The sequence below is a fragment of the Dysidea avara genome, chromosome 4, assembly GCF_963678975.1.
Source record: "Dysidea avara chromosome 4, odDysAvar1.4, whole genome shotgun sequence".
Lineage (NCBI taxonomy): Eukaryota > Metazoa > Porifera > Demospongiae > Dictyoceratida > Dysideidae > Dysidea > Dysidea avara.
The window spans coordinates 13289066-13306802 of record NC_089275.1 but is presented as its reverse complement, the minus strand read 5'-3'; the positions used below and the strand labels follow the sequence as shown (position 1 = coordinate 13306802).

The 17737-nt window shown below is 37.4% G+C and overlaps 1 protein-coding gene across 1 annotated transcript in view; it reads left to right on the top strand.

Moving 5' to 3' along the window:
• Positions 1 to 17019, top strand: part of LOC136253056 (uncharacterized) — a 106434-nt gene extending 89415 nt beyond the window's left edge. The window contains exons 10-13 of the mRNA XM_066045646.1: positions 16386 to 16461; positions 16525 to 16701; positions 16753 to 16786; positions 16835 to 17019. Coding sequence (XP_065901718.1) covers positions 16386 to 16461; positions 16525 to 16701; positions 16753 to 16786; positions 16835 to 16910 — 363 coding nt within the window. The 3' untranslated portion in view covers positions 16911 to 17019. The remainder of the gene's footprint in view (positions 1 to 16385; positions 16462 to 16524; positions 16702 to 16752; positions 16787 to 16834) is intronic.
• Positions 17020 to 17737: the final 718 nt, after the last annotated feature.

The window sequence follows — 17737 nt, the reverse complement described above, 5'->3', positions numbered from 1 at the left end:
CCATAATATTACATCCAAACTAAGCATTGCTCGAAAGCCCAGTACCATAATATTACATCCAAGATTATTGGCAGTAAACAAAGAGCTAGAACTCTGCAACAAATTAATGAAGCTATGATATCAAAACAGGGGCTATTTTATTTGCCATTCATAGGCGATTCTTTTGGCCAACTTATCACGCAAAACTTAGCCAGTGTAAAATTCCTAACAAAGTACAAACATTTAATATTTACACAATAAAACTATAACCTTGTAAAAATTGCTCCATAACTTTGACTGCGTTCATCATATTAACTTCAAATAAAGCTCAGAGTGCTCACTAATTAGTGGAAAATAATTTGATATACAAGATCACGTGATGTGGGTTTTAAAAACTAAATGGTGAACTGTTTTTATTGATTGTGTCACAAAGAAATGGATCGCGTGCAGGTGTTTGAAACTAACCTTAGTGCTTCTAAAACATTGGTTCTACACTTTGGTAAGTTAGATAATGTTGTTTATTATTGCCAGGTGAGTCTTTTAGTATAATTTGTTATACCATTGAGCACTTGTAGGGGCTTTGTCAACACTATAAACTTATTATATTTTTTAAAAGATAAAATGCGCAATAATCATAAAACTTGTGGGCTTTCAAGGTAGACTGTGCACACAATTCTTGGTCTTTAATTATGCTACTGCTGGGACTATACATATAGCACAACTGATACATTAAAAAGGTTATTAGTCACTGCTATTGTCCCTTAGCAACAGTGGCTCTTGTTGCCAAACAAAAATGATATTGAATTTATGGAGATTTTTTTGGTGGTTGCCCTGTTGCCTATCTAACTAATGAAAATTATTGATGTAATAATTTGTGGCAGTGTAAGCCTGACCTATGTGGCCTAGATTTTCTTTAACATAATTAGGCTTGTGCCAATTATGCCAGCATAATTTGTGATTGGATTTGCAAATAGGAGTCTTCCACATACATCCAATTAAAATTTTACCAAATTTTGACAATTAATAACTGAAGGTTTGAAAGCAGTATTGACTTGAACTTTGACAGTTAATACCTTCAGATTTGGAAACAATATTGACTTGAAATTTGGTCAGCAGTGAACACCAACATACATAGCTTAATAGATGGGTAAAAGTTCAGTTTTAAATGTTACTGGAAACTGAGTTATGGTCTCACAAGTTCATGTAATTAGATGTGTGTGGAAGACCCCTTTTCACAAATCTGGACACTTTTCAAACATAATGAGCAAAATGATCAAGCATTATGCCAACGTAATAGAAGATATAAGGAAGAAATCCATCCCTCCTGGAGGAGACTGAGTGTGGCCCCGACAAGACATTGGGTGACCTGCAGTTCGAATCCTGGGGTTGGAGGGATTTTTTCCTTACTTTGGCCCCTTTTCTGTTACACCTTTTCAGCTATAAGCCACTAAGTCTAAGTCCTTGCAATTAGGTTAGGTAATCCTAAGGCTGCAGCACATGTTGCTGTCAGACCTTCAGTGCTGGTCACTGTAAAGCGCTAATAACAATAACAATAACGATATAAAATGTGCAATTCTCATTCCGAAACACAAACACAGTTCACCTTATTTCATATCAAGAAAATGTGTAATGTTATTATTTTATTGTTTCTTAGCTATTATTCAAACTTAATGGAAGTAAGATTGAGATACTCTAATAGAGTAGTCACTTACTCTAATACAACAGGTAACTCTAGAGCATATTTTTTAGGCTGGATTTTTGAGTACTACATGCTCAAAAGCATAATAGGCTATTTCCAAAGCATAATTGGCTCAAGCCTATGTATCATTCATTATTAAAATTATTATAGTGAATTCATTAGCTCATACAGTGTACATAATAATACTCTAAACCCTATAGAGTTTACTGTTCTCTGTAACAAAATTTAGTCCAAACCTGCATGGTTGACTGCTTCATTATAGAGTTTCAAAATAACTACTAAGTGAATAACTTATTCCAGAAACAATTGCTATACTTTAGTTGTCAGTTGGTACTTCAGCCAATGAAATACCTTACATGCATTATATCATTGCATAAAGACAGGCATGACACATTTGGTTTCTTAAATGTGATTGGTGGCAGAGGTGGATCCAAGTATGGTAAGGGGTGCACAGTAGTAATTGAGCTGGGGGGCTCAGCCCCACAGAAGCTAAAGTCATTTCATATATTTCAGTGCTAAAATTTTGATGTACAATGGTTTTATGCACTAATATCTAAATCATACTACTTTCTAAGTGTACTACATTGATCAATAGTTGATAAGTATAACAGTCATAAGTAGTTCAGCTAGCTATAATTATAACTATTATGTACCTAAAGAATGGCATATATACACATAATCATGTGCATTTTCATTTACAAAATATCATTAGCAGGCTCCTCTCAGGGGTGGCACAACCGGTCCGCTTGGTCATGTTTTAACCTGACCACGGGTCTCTGGTATAACCAATAAAACTAAGGAATTTGGCCTAGGGGTTTTCACCATCACTATTTGGGTTCATACTTCAATTTATAATAGCTAAGTGAACATAGTATGAACTGTAATAATGCACTGTACCTGCACATATAAGCGAAGTTAAGTCCGTGAACAGTAGCTAATCATTTGTAGTAAAATCAAGTGTAAATCCTGCTGGCACTATGGAAGTTACTATACGTATCTCTCATTAAGTCATTCTGTAACTTTTGTGTGCCATTGTGTCCATTGTATTCTAAATTTTTAATGCGATGGTATCTTACTAAAGAGTTTTATATTGCACTTGGCAACGGTCTATGAGTTTTTCAACTGAGCAACTACCTGGTTTACCTTGTATTCCTCACCAACCAACTGCATTTGACTTTATTAATAATTGATGAGCCGGTGGCCTCAGCCCCATCCTTGCTAGAAGCTATTCCCAATCTCCTTATAAGGTTACCTGGAAGGTTACAACCAAATGTATTGGGAGTTTCCAGGGTATTTGGGACCAGTGTATATAGGTCATCAAGTAAACTGTTGTCATCCATCTCTGTCAGACACTTTGTGGAGGGAAATAGAATGTGAGAAGTAAGTATAAATTATATTCAAGTGTGTGCATGGGTGTGTTATGTATGTATTGGTAGAGAAAAGCACCACTCTTCTTAATGGTCAGAGATAAGTAGGTTATGGCTGTTGTACATATGTATCATACAACTAGCCATAGCTGAGGAATGCTTTTTTAGTTGGCATTGCATGGTTATGCAGAACAACCAGTAACAACCAGCTGCAACCTGTAGAAAATAGTAAATCAATAAGTAATATACAGCTCTAACTACAAGTGCAGCAATTCCTAAGACTGTACTTGTATAGAGGTTACATGTGCCCCTTTACATTATAATTTTATTTCTGGGACTCTGACTAGTGAAGTTCTGCACTTCTGCTATACAGCTTTGTTTTGAAATTGATTGAGTGCACAGTCCTCCAGATTCATTCTCACAGTGTCTATTTTTCAAAATTTTCCTGGGGGAGATGCCCCCAGACTCCCCTAGTTAGAGCATGCCACATCAGTATGTTCCACACACATCAGTATACTCCATGCACATCATAACCTGACCACTTCAAGAATTGCTGCTCTGCCCCTGAGCAGACTAAGTGTGTTCATGCATGTGATGTTCCTTCAGATGCTAATTTTTCATTCTCAGTTTCTATGGAGGATTCTCAATAGTGTTGTATGTGGTGACTGTTCTATTAGAGTATTTGACTGACTGCTCTGTTAAAGTGTATATTTTATTGAAGGAAAGGGGGGAAATGTGACCCCCACCCCCTTAAATCCATCTCTTCCATGTGGTGCAGAAACGTTCCAAAAGTGTTCTATAAAACAATGACATCATTGAATGTATTTTCATACTCTAATATATAATTCAGTAAAGTCACTATATTGCTAGCTGACTATGTATATGTTCATATTTTCTAGTTTGCGTATGTCTTAAACTTCTGTGTAAGATTGCATGGTTGTGCCAAACACACGAGTCAGATTTATAATCAAACAAACAAATGTTAGCAGCTTTAGGAAGATAACATTGGCAATGAAATCTAACAGTAGCTAGTAGTAATTGATAAACTAGTAGCATGCATTTAATAAATGAGGGGAGTCATATATAGTGTACTAGTATTAAAAATTGTTAATTTAGAAATGAAGTAGGGATCTATGCAATAAAAAGTAGTGAAACAAGAGATAAATGATTATATTACAGCATATCTCAGTGGGAAAGTCCCTACTTTTGCATTGAGCAAATAATTGTTATTACTAATGTGCCAAATTAGAGACTTTCTCACTAAGTTATATGCTGTAATAACATCATTCATCTCGTGTTTCACTACTTTTTATTGCATAGACCCCTACTTCATTTTTAAATTTACATTTTTTAAAAACAGTATAGTTTGTTTAGTATTTTGTTGTAGCACAATGAAACTTGTGACTGTTCTATTAGAATATCATAATGACTTTTGTATTACAGTGACTGTTGTATTAGAGTATATCTCAAGTCAGCCAAGGGGTGTGCAGCTAGCTAGACCAATAAGGGGTGAGGTCATCTTGTATACTGTGAAGTAAGTAGCTAGATTGTTAAGAGGTGTGGTCTCCATACTCTATTGCTATTAGCCCATCAGATCTTCCATTGATGCGGGTGGTCACAAACCTATCGCAAACAGGATTCCAATCGTGAACTTGCTGATATCTAGCTAGTATATCTCCTATAGTAGCGCCAGGACTGAAGCGCTTCTAAAATCCAGCTGTGAAATAATGCTGTGGCATCTAAGAATGCTGTTGATAGAAAGTGTTGATATGGAAAATTAATGCCTCAATATGGTTTTGTTGAATGAAGAAGACAAGCTGCCTGATTGAAGATAAAGGTGCAGAGGGCCAACACCCATCAGAACTGCAAAAGGCATATTTCACTGGTGAATTTGATATTGTGGCATAAAATGGTAGCTGTGCACTATTTTGTTTGGCCTCTAGCCTTGTAAATTTCTGGATTTGGTCTAAGGTCAACTTACTCTAATAGAACAATCATACATACATTCTTATAAACAGTCCAGTAAAGTATATCTAATCCAAAACAGCCAAGCTGTAAAAAAGAGTGCGGCCCTCAAAAAGGCTATGGTGGGGACAAAATTCACCTGAATTGTTGTTATTAAAATTTTTACCATTAACCTACCATCACAGCCATTTCTTGGCCGCTGCCTTGGATTTCACATTTTTTTCACCATAGCCTTTTTGAGGGCCGTACTCTTTTTTACAGCTTGGCTGTTTTGGATTAGATTTCACTTCTTTTTTGTATTTGTATACCCCAAAGCTGGCCTATAGCTGGCTTTGGGGCTTTTTTTTCTTTTCCTTCTTTACCACAGGAAGAAGAAAAAGATGAAGAAGATTGTAAATATTTTATGATTTTATCAGTAAATGTACAAATTATATAATACATATATTTATTACATGTCAATTATTCCCTAAGGATAACTTGTTTCTAGCTGATCTCTCCACAGGGTGACTTGTTTCTAGCCGATCTCTCTACAGGGTAATTGTTTACACAGTAGCTAAATTCTCTACAGGGTGACTTTTTTCTAGCTGAACTCTCTACATGATGGTTTCTTTATAGCTGACCTCTCTACAAGGTAACTTCTTCTAGCTGATCTTTCTACAGGGCAATTTTTTTGTAGCCGATTTCTCTACAAGGTGATTTGTTTGCAACTGAACTCTCTACATGGTGGTTTCTTTGTAGCTGAACTCTCTACAGGGTGATCTTTTCATAGCTGAACTCTCTTCAGGGTGATCTTTTCGTAGCTGAACTCTCTACAAGGTAATTTGTTTGCTACTGATCTCTCTACATGATGGTTTCTTTGTAGCCGGACTCTCTGCAGGGTGATTTGTTTTGTAGTTCAATTCTCAACAAAGTGACTTGTTTCTAGCTGAACTTTCTACAGGATGCATGACTTGTTGATAGCTGAAATCTCTTCAGAGTAATTGTAATAATTATACAGTGATATATTTGTAGCTGAACTCTCCACAGGGTGTCTTGTTTGTAGCCGAACTGTCTACAATATTAACTAGTTGCTGCTGAACTCCCTACAACATAGCTTGCAATGTAATAGAATTCTATAATGGAGTAAGTCATGAACTAGCTGAATGCTCTATTAGGGTGACTGTTCTATTAGAATATCTCGATCTCGCGTTTGCTACACGGAGTTTGCTTTGGAATCATAACTCAGTGGTTTGTAATCCGATTGGTCTGTACTACTGCAAGGGCTTTCTACAATGACTATTCCAGCTATATACCCATTTGCAGCTTACTGCTCTAAGTGGTTTGCCTGGTAGGCATGAAAATGTATTGGTATTTTATTCATGAATCTCGATTGCTAAACACCTTCGGTTTCGTGTCATATCTCATGATCTTTATTTCGATTGTTTTCAAACCACCAAAAAGGCACTCATACAATGATTGATCTATCCATATAACGATTATCAACTCATTCCATGAAGCAGGGGCATAGCCAGAACCCAGGCCGCCCGGGCCCAGGCTCGGGCATCAATAATTCGACATAGTCTAATAGAGCAGTCAGATCGAAATAATCAGTCTCAGTATTCAGAGAAGCAGTGTAGCAAGCTACGTATCTAGTTATAAATAAGTAGGTGAAGTTGGTGGAGGGGAGTAGCTGGAAAGGGGGGGTCGGGTCGAACGAACCCCCCCCCCTTCAGAAGCAGAATCTTTTAAAACTAAAAATCACTGACATCAAATCTTAGCAGCCCTATAGCTGTCCGGTAGCTACTTACACACTAGCACTCCTCTGTTCTACTCTTGAGGGTCGCATTGCATCAATACTGAACAAATCATTATTATTATTATTATTAATGGACCAAAAATTGCTTGGAAGCACAAGGCTATCAAGCTAGGCCGCAGGCCTTTGAGAGTGCCCATATCTTGTTGTTCTCCATACATCATCAAGATTCTTCTTAAATAATGCTACAGTTGGTGCAGAATAATATCTGCTGGAAGAGAATTCCACAAATTAACTACTCTGTTGGTGAAAAAATTATGCCTCACTAGCAGCCGAGATCGAAATTTAAAGAGTTTACAGTGGTGACCTCTGGTGGTATCCATATTACTCAAAGTGAAAAATGAGGTTATGATTATGATTATGATTATGATTAGATACTGGAAAGACAGCACTCAGTGCTGGTTACATCCAGGAGGGGGGGGGACCCTCAAAACAAAAAGGGGGTTAATTACAACAAATCTAGTCCAAAAATACAATTATTAAACTGTTCTAGTGACTCTGTATCGATGATGTGATTAGGGAGGTTATTCCATTGCTTGATAGTTCCTGGAAAGTAACTCTGTTGGTAAGCAAGTGTTCTAGTTGGAGGAATTATATATCTGTATTGGTGATGCAATCTAGTTGGATATGAAGTAGGCTTGAAATACTCAGGGAGCTGGATAGATGGCAAAGCGTGATGTAATACTCTATATAGTAAGTTCAAACGATCAATACATCTTCTGCTCTGTAGGCTCTTCCAATGCAGTTGATCCAACAGGTAAGTGACACTACTCATTGGATTGTAATCCGATGCTACCCATCTTGCAGCACGACGTTGTACCTTCTCTAAAGTATTAATTAAGTATAGCTGGTGAGGGTCCCAGACACAACTAGCATATTCCAGCAGAGGACGTATTGATGTTAAATAGGCTGTTATCTTAACTTCTTTGGAGCATTTACTTATATTACGTTTAAGAAAGTTGAGACTTTTAGTTGCTTTGCCGCAAAGATGATCGATGTGGTGGGACCAAGACATTGATTGGTGGAATATGACCCCTAGATATGGATGCTGACTCTTCAGTTCCAGAGCTTTATTGTCAATGCTGTAGGTGGTGAGCATGGGAGTTTTGCTTCTTGAACAACGTAGAAAAACACACTTTTCAACATTTAGTTTCATTTGCCAAGTTTTAGCCCAGTGGAAGACTTTATTTAGATCTTGTTGTAGGATACTATTGTCTTCTTCTGAATCAATAATTCTGTAAATAATACAGTCATCGGCAAAGAGACGAATCGAGGAGTTGATATTTGTAGATATGTCATTGATGTAAAGTAGGAACATTAATGGCCCAAGTACAGTGCCTTGTGGGACACCTGACTTTACTGGAACAAACCTGGAAGTTACATTATTTAGCACTACTCTTTGTTTGCGTTGTGTTAGCCAAGCCTTAATCCATTGATGAAGGTCTCCTTGTATTCCATAGTGTGATAGTTTCTGTAATAATCGTTTATGAGGAACTGAGTCAAAAGCTTTTGAGAAATCTAATAAAATTAGATCTATTTGTTTCTGTTGGTCCATTACCTTTAAGATTTCCTCTGTTAGCATTACTAGTTGGGATTGACATGAGTACTTAGGCCTAAAACCGTGTTGGCAATTATTGAGGATATTATTTTGGTCTACATGATTCATAATTGAGTGAAAAACAATATGTTCCATTACCTTGCAACAGGTAGAGGTAAGAGAAATTGGTCGATAATTATTAGCTGAGTTTCGGTTGCCTTTCTTATGTACAGGGACAACATTTGCTGTTAGCCAGTCAGTTGGAAGATTGTTGGTGGTAAAAGATTGAGTAAAAATTACCTGGAGTATAGGTGCAATTTCAGCTCTGCATAATTTCAGTATTTGCGTAGGAATCCCATCAGGACCTGGAGCCTTGCTAGTATCCAATTGTTGAAGTAAGTTTTCAATTCCTTCGGTTGAAAATATAATGTGGTCACAAATGGGATACGTAGGAATGTCCAGATTTGGAGTTTCGTTATCTTCGTCAGTAAAAAAAGTGTAGAACTGATCATTAAATGCATTAGCAATGTCAACAGAAGAAGTAAGCAGGGAGTCATTACTTTCTAAGGTGGTAACGTTTGGATGGTCTTTCTTTAAGTTCTTGATTAATGACCAAAATCGTTTTCTGTTGTTGCAGTGGGAGTCGTCAAATAGGTATTTACAGTAATTGTTATGAGCTTTATCAACTAAACTGTTAACTTCGTTCCTTAGCTTCCTGTACGCTTTCCAGTCGTTTTCATTTTGTGTAGCCTTAGCTTTGTTGTACAATCTACGCCTTTTAGATATCTTACGTTTAATTTCTCGATTTAGCCATGGAGCTTCTTTGCGATTCTTGACCATTCTTGATGGAACGTGCCTGTTCGTCATTTCAAAAATCATATCTTTGAAATTATTCCAGTTATTTTCAACAGGTCTTTTGTAGGGATCACTCTGGAAGAACAGGTCTTTAAAAGCTCTAACATCTTCTAGCATTGATTCTGTGTTTGCTTTGTGAAAAAGGTAAGTTCTGTGCGGATTGTTATTAGGTGCATCGCAAGTTGTATACAATGTAAAAGTAACTGCTTCATGGTCTGACATTCCAGGTACAACCTTGATGTTGTCAATAAGATATGGTGATGTTGTCAGGACTAAGTCCAATACGTTATCGTTTCTCGTAGGTTCAAGTATCTGTTGTTCCAAGCTGAAATCATTAATTACGTCAACAAACAGGTTATTCACTTCTGCTCCATATGTTGGTCCAGGTTTAACATGACCGATTCCGTCACTCCATTCTATACTAGGAAAGTTAAAGTCCCCTGCTAGTATAATATTAGATTGGTTTCCTTTAGTTCTACTGATGTGTTGAAGGGCCTCTTTCAAACTTAGGATAGGGTTGCTTAGAGCATCAGGTGGCCGGTAAAATGAGCAAACAAGGCATGGCTCATGAGAGACTGGGTAAATTTCCGCCCATATCATTTCAGCATTTTGTGATAAGTTGGGTTGTTCTGTGAATTTCAAGTTTTTTGTAAAGGCGAGAAATACCCCTCCTCCTCCAGAGGTTCGGTCTTTCCTTATCACAGAGAAATCGTTAGGAAATATTTCAGCAGTGGAGTAGGTTTCATCTAGGTGTGACTCACATCCTATTATAATATGGGGTCGGTTTTCAAAAATTAAAGTTTGGAGCCTCCCTCTTTTGTTTAAGCTCCTTAGACTGCAGCAATTAAAACTAAGTACTCTCAGCTCAGATTTGTTGTTGTTTGTGCATGTGTAATTAGAATCATTTAGGGTGGGATTATCAGTGCTGGGGAGTGAGTTGCTAGTAATTATGGTCTCCTCGGCGCTATTGTGCCGTTTTTTATTATGTAATTCTTACCATCTTTGTTCATCTCATTTAGTTGGTTTCTTAACATTTTGTTCTTCTTTTGTTCAAGTGGCGTGCAGTCAGCAGATACGTAAACTGGCTTTTCTTGGTTTAAATTATTTCCATTCTTAAGTTTAGACTTGTTTCTCAAAATTGCAACTTTATCTTGGAGGTTGGAAACGGTGACTTTGAGTAAGCGGGCTCTACCACCTTTCTTTCCGATTCTGATAGCATTAGTAACTAAGGTTTCCACTCCTAAACTTTCGGTAAACAATGATGTAGCTGTTTTAATATCATCTCTCTTTCTGGTTTGTGGGTCTTCTTCCTTTGATTCTTCTATATTGTGCAAAATTAGATTAAGCTGTCTTTTTTCTTTTTCTTTCTGCTCAGAAATGATAGAAGAAGTCAAGTGGGCAACAGATTCTTCATCACTGGGGTCAGGGGTTATCTTTGACAAGGGTTTGTTGTAATTCTCTAATTGTTCATTTATTCCCTCCACAATTCCAGTGAGTTTTTCTTCTACTGCTTCAAGCCTTGCATTGACATTCTGCTGCTCCTGTTGGAGTGCGGATGTACCAGAATCTACTTTCAGTGCGAAAGCAACTTTTGTATAGCATAACGTACAGAAAAACATAATTTTCTCACTGCTACCACTCAAAATGTTATACTCGTTTTGAGTTAGACCTGCACATATTCTGTGTTCCCACTTACAGCACCACTGACATTGTACAGCATCTTTCTTAGCTTCTTTTTTACAAGTAACACATTTCTCGACTTGTGGGGCTTGTTTAGTTTTCTTACTATCTCTTTTGGGAGGTGAGGTGTCTTCTGGTAGCTTGCGTTTGATGATTGAGGTTTGGCTAGCCATCTCAGCGATGTTGTTCTAATTAATGCCCACTATGACCAAAAACAAACAGAGACAAACGCATGTACTGCAATAACAAACAACTGGCCTTTGGTGGTACCGTTAAAATCGCCACGGTACAACAGCTGGAGAGCTTAGGAGTCGATTTGACGAGTTGAGAATGAAGAGCAAATTTCGCGTAAACGATCGATCACGTGATTCTTCATTTGTTTTGTAGGGTTGATGTCATAGTAACCATTCAATATCTTGTAGGCCTCAATTAGATCTCCACTTTGACATCTACAGTACAGTGAATATAAACCAAATCATCAAGATATATTGCATCACATGATCAGTAGCGCATGTGATGCATGGTGGAAATGGCAAAAGAGTGTTGATTGGTTGAGGTAGACATATTACAAGACAGCAGCTGTGATAAACTTGAGTGGTCGTGTTATACATGTGTCAGGTGAGCACAAACTCTGACTAGTTGATGTATATTTATCTGATGAATGGTTTGTTTTATTTGTCACATGTTGCGGGCACGTGATGTCTCGAATACATTGGAGTACAATCCAAGTCTAAAGTTACTGACCATCAACAGGAGGGCTGACCAACAATAATGTATACCTGGAAGGAAGTATTGCCAACTAAGCGACTTGGGGTGTGGAGGGTTCCCGTGTGCTAAAATTCGAAATTCGCTGTCATAATCTGGAAGTGAGGATTAAGTTGGTAATAGCTACAACAGATTTATAGTTTCTATAAGCTGCATAAACAGCTGTGTGCAGGTTTTAGCTAGTTAGATGCACAAACAGCACCTTTTAATGTTACTGCCTAAGGGCACATTTGTGTATGCATCATTTTCGTTCAGACATGATCTAGGGAGAAGCACCCAGGACTTCCCCCAACAACATTCCACTTGACTTATTTTAGCTTATAACTAGGCCCTGGCATCATCAAAAGCCTGGCTACGTCCCTGCCATGAAGCGGTTTACCCTGTAGGTGTGACAACAAAACGATCTTGTTTTATGCAAATATTTGGTCATAAATCCTCAACCGTTCATCGGCTTTGCACCAAAGTTTATACCAGGATTTGCCTTTGGACTCCCTTTCTGTGTGCCAAATTTCCAGGTGATCAGAGTACGAGTTTGTGTTTTATAGCACTTTTTGCAAGTGTGCAAAAAGACGAAGAAATAAAATGTGAAACTTTGGCTGCTCATAACTCAGAAATGGCTTGAGCGATTTCCTTTACACTTGGAATGTGAACTCCCCTGGCTAGCGGGAAACTCTGCAGCAAATTTGGTTCCAATCGGATAAGGTATCACCAAGATACAAAGGTGTGAAAATGACATTTTCATTCTTCCTGTCAATATACTCATAGTGTGGCGCGCCGGCTTCTTGAGCCACACGACATATCGTGTGTCATGATTCTACTGTTGTAATAATCTTCAAGACAGTTTGTTGTCATATTATCTACTAACTTCCCATGAGACTGCTAACTGTGGCCAAATGCTTTTTTGGGAATCATACAGTACGATAGTACTGTATAGTAGAGACACAAAAGTGTGTGGGGGAGATCTGTGATACAAAAAAAAACCTGCCTCGATTTTTCCTCACAACAACATGACAGTATTGGTTGGGTAAAACAAAGCCCAAAAGTGTCTTCAGATCGACCCGAAACATTTCCATCAAGTTGCTACAGAATTTTAAAAATAGTTTATTCAACATAATTATCTACTGCCTTCCTACCTGACGCCTTCAATCAAGCATAGTAGAAAACTGGCTACAGCTACAGGCCTAATTCTTTCACAGAAACGTTTCTAGTTTGCTTAAGAAAAAACATTTGGTATATTGATAAACATACAATGCTTGCGCTATTGTATTACCTTTTATCCTTCTTTACCATGGCCAAGGTTCTACCACTGAGTGTTAATGGACTACAGTACAGCTTCCATCTACCAGTGTATATTGCATCAAACTATTCAAATACACATGGTTGCTGGTTGCACCAAACTATTTGAACATATGCGTACGTGACTTAATTGCTGTTGATATCAATCAGAGAGAGCAACTCATGGCGAACTATATAGCAATGGGTAAGTCAATAAATACAAGTATACAAAAAAATTTGGAATTTTAAATTGGATTAGGAACAGTGTATAATGCTGCAATAAAAAAAGTACTGAAACAAGCTGGATCGGAGTAGTACATAATGTCCAAATACTGTAAAATAATAAGAAGTGAATACTCCTACTGTGCATTGAGTGTAGCACAGTAGAGATATTCACTTCTTATTGTTTTACAGTATTTGGACATTACATACTACTCCGATCCAGCTTGTTTCAGTGTTTTTTATTGCAGCATTATACACTGTCCCTAATCAAATTTAAACGTCCAAATTTTTCCTTATACTTGTTTGTGAAGTTTTTTGCAAGCTCATGACCACTAAATATCTGCTGAGTTACTCACAGCACTATTATACTAGATTATGACTCATACAATAACAACTGATCAGTGGGCGTGGCTCTACATAAGCCTGCAAACAATAATGAACGTGGATTCGTGCATACCTACGGACTGATGAATGGGGGTGGCTACCATATGTCTACAGACAGTAATTGACGTAGGTGGGCGTGGATTCGTGCATACCTACACACTGATGAATGGGCGTGGCTACCATATGTCTACAGACTGTAATTTACATAAGTGGGTGTGGCTCACAAAAGAAGCAGAACTATGCTATGACATGTAATAGCACGTCCACATTAAATTTAGCATGTGGGGTCAGACCCAAATAATCTGTATGTAAAGCAGGACCTGGATGACCCGACTCGGTTTAACGTTGTTACTAAATAAACTATATGACGGATTTGACAAAACCAGGCTTCCACACACATCCAATTTAATGATTTTGAAGGAACATAACTCAATGTAGATGTATACAATCAGTTTCATATTTGGACCTGCTATTTCATAATTGTATGAAAAGAACGTGTGAAAATTCCAGGGCAATAGCATGTTGGGTGATCAAGTTACAGTAGGTTAAAGGCAAAGAATTGGATGTGTGTGGAAGCCTGGTTTTGTCAAATCCGGTCACATTTGTTGACTTACACATTGCTATATAGTTTGCCATGAGTTGCTCTCTCTGATTGATATCAATAGCGAGTCACGTACGCATGTGTTTTTGGTGCAACCAGCGACCACATGTATTTGAATAGTTTGGTGCAATATACACTGGTATGGAAGCCGTACTGTAGTCTATTAACACTCAGCGGTAGAAACTTGATTGATGGCTATGGTAAAGAAGGATAAAAGGTAAGACAATAGCGCAAGCATTGTATGCTTATCAATATATCAAAGGTTTTTCTTAAGCAAACTAGAAACGTTTCTGCAAAAAAAATTAGGCCTGTAGCTGTAGCCACTTTTCCGCTACGCTTGACTGAAGGCATCAGGCAGGCAGGCAGGCCGTAGAGAATTCTGTTGAATAAATTTTTTTCTAAATTCTGCAGCAACTTGACGCAAACGTTTCGGGTCGATCTGAAGACACTTTTGGGCTTGGTTTTACCCAACCAATACTGTAATGTCGTTGTGAGGAAAAATCGTGGCAGGTTTTTGGGTTAAATAATATCACGGATCGCCCCCACACCTTTGATGTTCCTAATGTACAGTGATATTTTACTGTATGATAGTTTATTTAGTAACAATGTTAAACTGAGTCGGGTCATCCAGGTCCTGCTTCACAGATTATTCGGGTCTGATCCCATGTGCTAAATTAAACGTGGACATGTTACTACATGTCATAGCGTACCTCTGCTGCTTTCATGAGCCATGCCCCTTTACGTAAATTACAGTTGGTAAACATATGGTAGCCACGCCCATTCATCAATCTGTAGGTATGCACGAATCCACGCCCATCACTGTCTGCAGGCTTATGTAGAACCACTCCCACTGATCACTTGTTATTGTATGAGTCATAAATAATCTAGTATAATAGTGCTGTGATTAACTCTTTTAAAATACTGTGACTGGCTTTGTGAAAAGCAGGCTATATTGTACGTATTTAGTGGTCATGAACTTGAGAGAATGAGAACCATTAAGAGCTTATCACCAGGATGCTAATATATTCTTGGCATGGTGATGCAAATGGAAGTTATATATCATACTGAGCAGTTGCTGTCCTTTGAATACCAACTGCTACAACTCAGAAGATCAATCAAAAATGATGCATAATATTTTATTTGCATACAATACTATAATGATATTAGACAATAAAATGTCTATAGCTTATGAGGGACTATAGATATTCCCCCAGACACCCTACTCTAATATGCCTATGAACTCTGGAGCACATCCACTTTCAAGTTATTGCTATTATTTGTATGTTGCAGTTGAAGTGACACTTCTCCATTTGCATTGTATCATATTAAGAGCTTCTCTTCACAAAGACATGCAAAATAAAAGCACAATGCATTTCTGAAAAACATAAAAAGAAGCACAATAGGCAGAAAATTATGGAAATTCCAAAAAGCATAATAAGCTAATTTTGGAGCATAATAGACTCAAATATTGGCCAGTATTGATACTTTTTAATATGATATTGTATCATTACTTTACATGTATAAATTGTTAATTTTCTTACACAATTTGACACACTAGAGATTTTCCCACCCACGAGCCAATTGTGCTTTGAAAGTAGCTTATTATGCTTTTGAGCAGTGTGTGCATGTGTGTGTGTCTATCGCAGTGCTAAAAAATCCTGCCTATTATGCTGCTTCAAAATCAAGATTATGCTTTACAATTGGCTGTTTTATTAGAGCCTTTCCTTACTGCTGAAGAGTAAGTGGTTGGTCTATTAGAGTATCTCGATCTTATTTCTACAAAGTTTGAATAATCAGCAAAGAAACAATAGAAATAACACTTTTCTTGATATGAAATGCAGTAGCTATATTAAGATGCAGTGTGTTCATGTTTTGTGTTTTTGGTGTGCGCATTGCACATTTCATTAAAAATCTTGAAAACCATCTCATTATTCTGGCATAATGCTTGATGCTTTTGCTAGCCTACTATGATTGAAATTATGCCAGAATAATTGGTGCAAGCCTACCCACATATACAGAGTAATAAATTACTCAATAGGTAATTGATACAATACAACACATTAAAGAACGATTCACGTGCTATAATATTTTGAAAGTTAATGCAGATCACTTGATATATAGTATTGAAATATTAATTTGTGTGAAAGGTTTTACATTTTCAAAATATTAAACAGAAAACAATAGAAGAATAATCCCTAGTGCAATCAGTGAAACTTAATTCTATGGTTAGTTATACTAACTCATCTAGTCCACTATTATTATAGTCCACACAGTCAAAGATTGAGATGATGTTAGAACGCAACTGGTTATCAAGCCATGGGAGTGACCTATCAACCTGGGGTGAGTGTTTAGTATTATTACATAACAATTATACTGATTAATTGCATGCTTTCCATTATGTAGAAGAGGAACAAATGAAATACAAAATCACCGGGCCATCAAGTAAACAACCCCAAACTCAAAGCCATACTAGTACTGAGAAATCACCTAGTCCATCGTCCTTCACTACCAAACAAGGTAGCACATTCAGTGATCACAAAAGTATAACTAGTGAAAGTAGAGCATCATCTCATGGACTAGGTGAGGGTAGTGATATTATGTGATGTGATCCATTGTATGGTATTCCATTAGAGGTGAAACAGAAGGAACAAGAACAATTTATCAAGTAACACTTTATAGTATATCACATTGTGTTGTTATCTGTTGACCACAGGAGTAGCGATGATAATGATGATGATGGTGGTATAGTAGTTGACACTAACACAACAGCTCAAGAATATGTATTCTGATGTAATATATTATAGCTAGACTATACCATGTATGCATGCAATGTTATTATTGCACCACTGCACCAACTGAAAGAGGGTGTGATGTGATTTTGCTGTTCATCTTATTAGTAGTGAACATGTCAATGGTTGTAACATATACATTGCCTCACATACATCTTGAGGATCACAGACCTAAGGACTGGGCATAGAATATCAGGTGCTCATGATACAACTATTAGGTGAAGGGGTTGACTACTATTGGATGGTGATGATGAACAAGTGGCTGACACCAATACTAGTAACTAGTTAAGCTATCCATAACGTTTATTTCAGGGCCAGAGTCCAGAAATTTTCAATGGTCAGGCCATGCATGGACTGCAGGGCCAGCACTTTTCAGCTACTTAAATTGTAAAAAGATCGACATACTCTAATAGAGCAGTCAATATGATAATACTTTAATAGAACGGTCATTGCAATACTCTAGTAGAGCATTCGGTATATAATATAGCCACTGTTCTACTTAGTCTAAGCCATTATACATGTATGTTAATTGTCTTCAAATCACTCAAAAGTTCCAGTGAGTCATCTGCATGGCATTGCATTGGGCTAATTGATCATGCATGTCATGCAATGCATTAGCAATTACAATCTCAATGGTTTCTGTATCTCAAAGAACTAAGCTTTCACTAAAAGTGTGAAAGTAAATTTTACATATGAAACTGGTATTGTAGTACTTGATGTTAACAAAAAGGAGAAAGAGGCCTTACAAGTAAAATAGCTTCTAGATGCCATTTCAGAGCATCTATTTTCAAAAATTTCCCAGGGGGGGCATACCACCAGATCCCCCT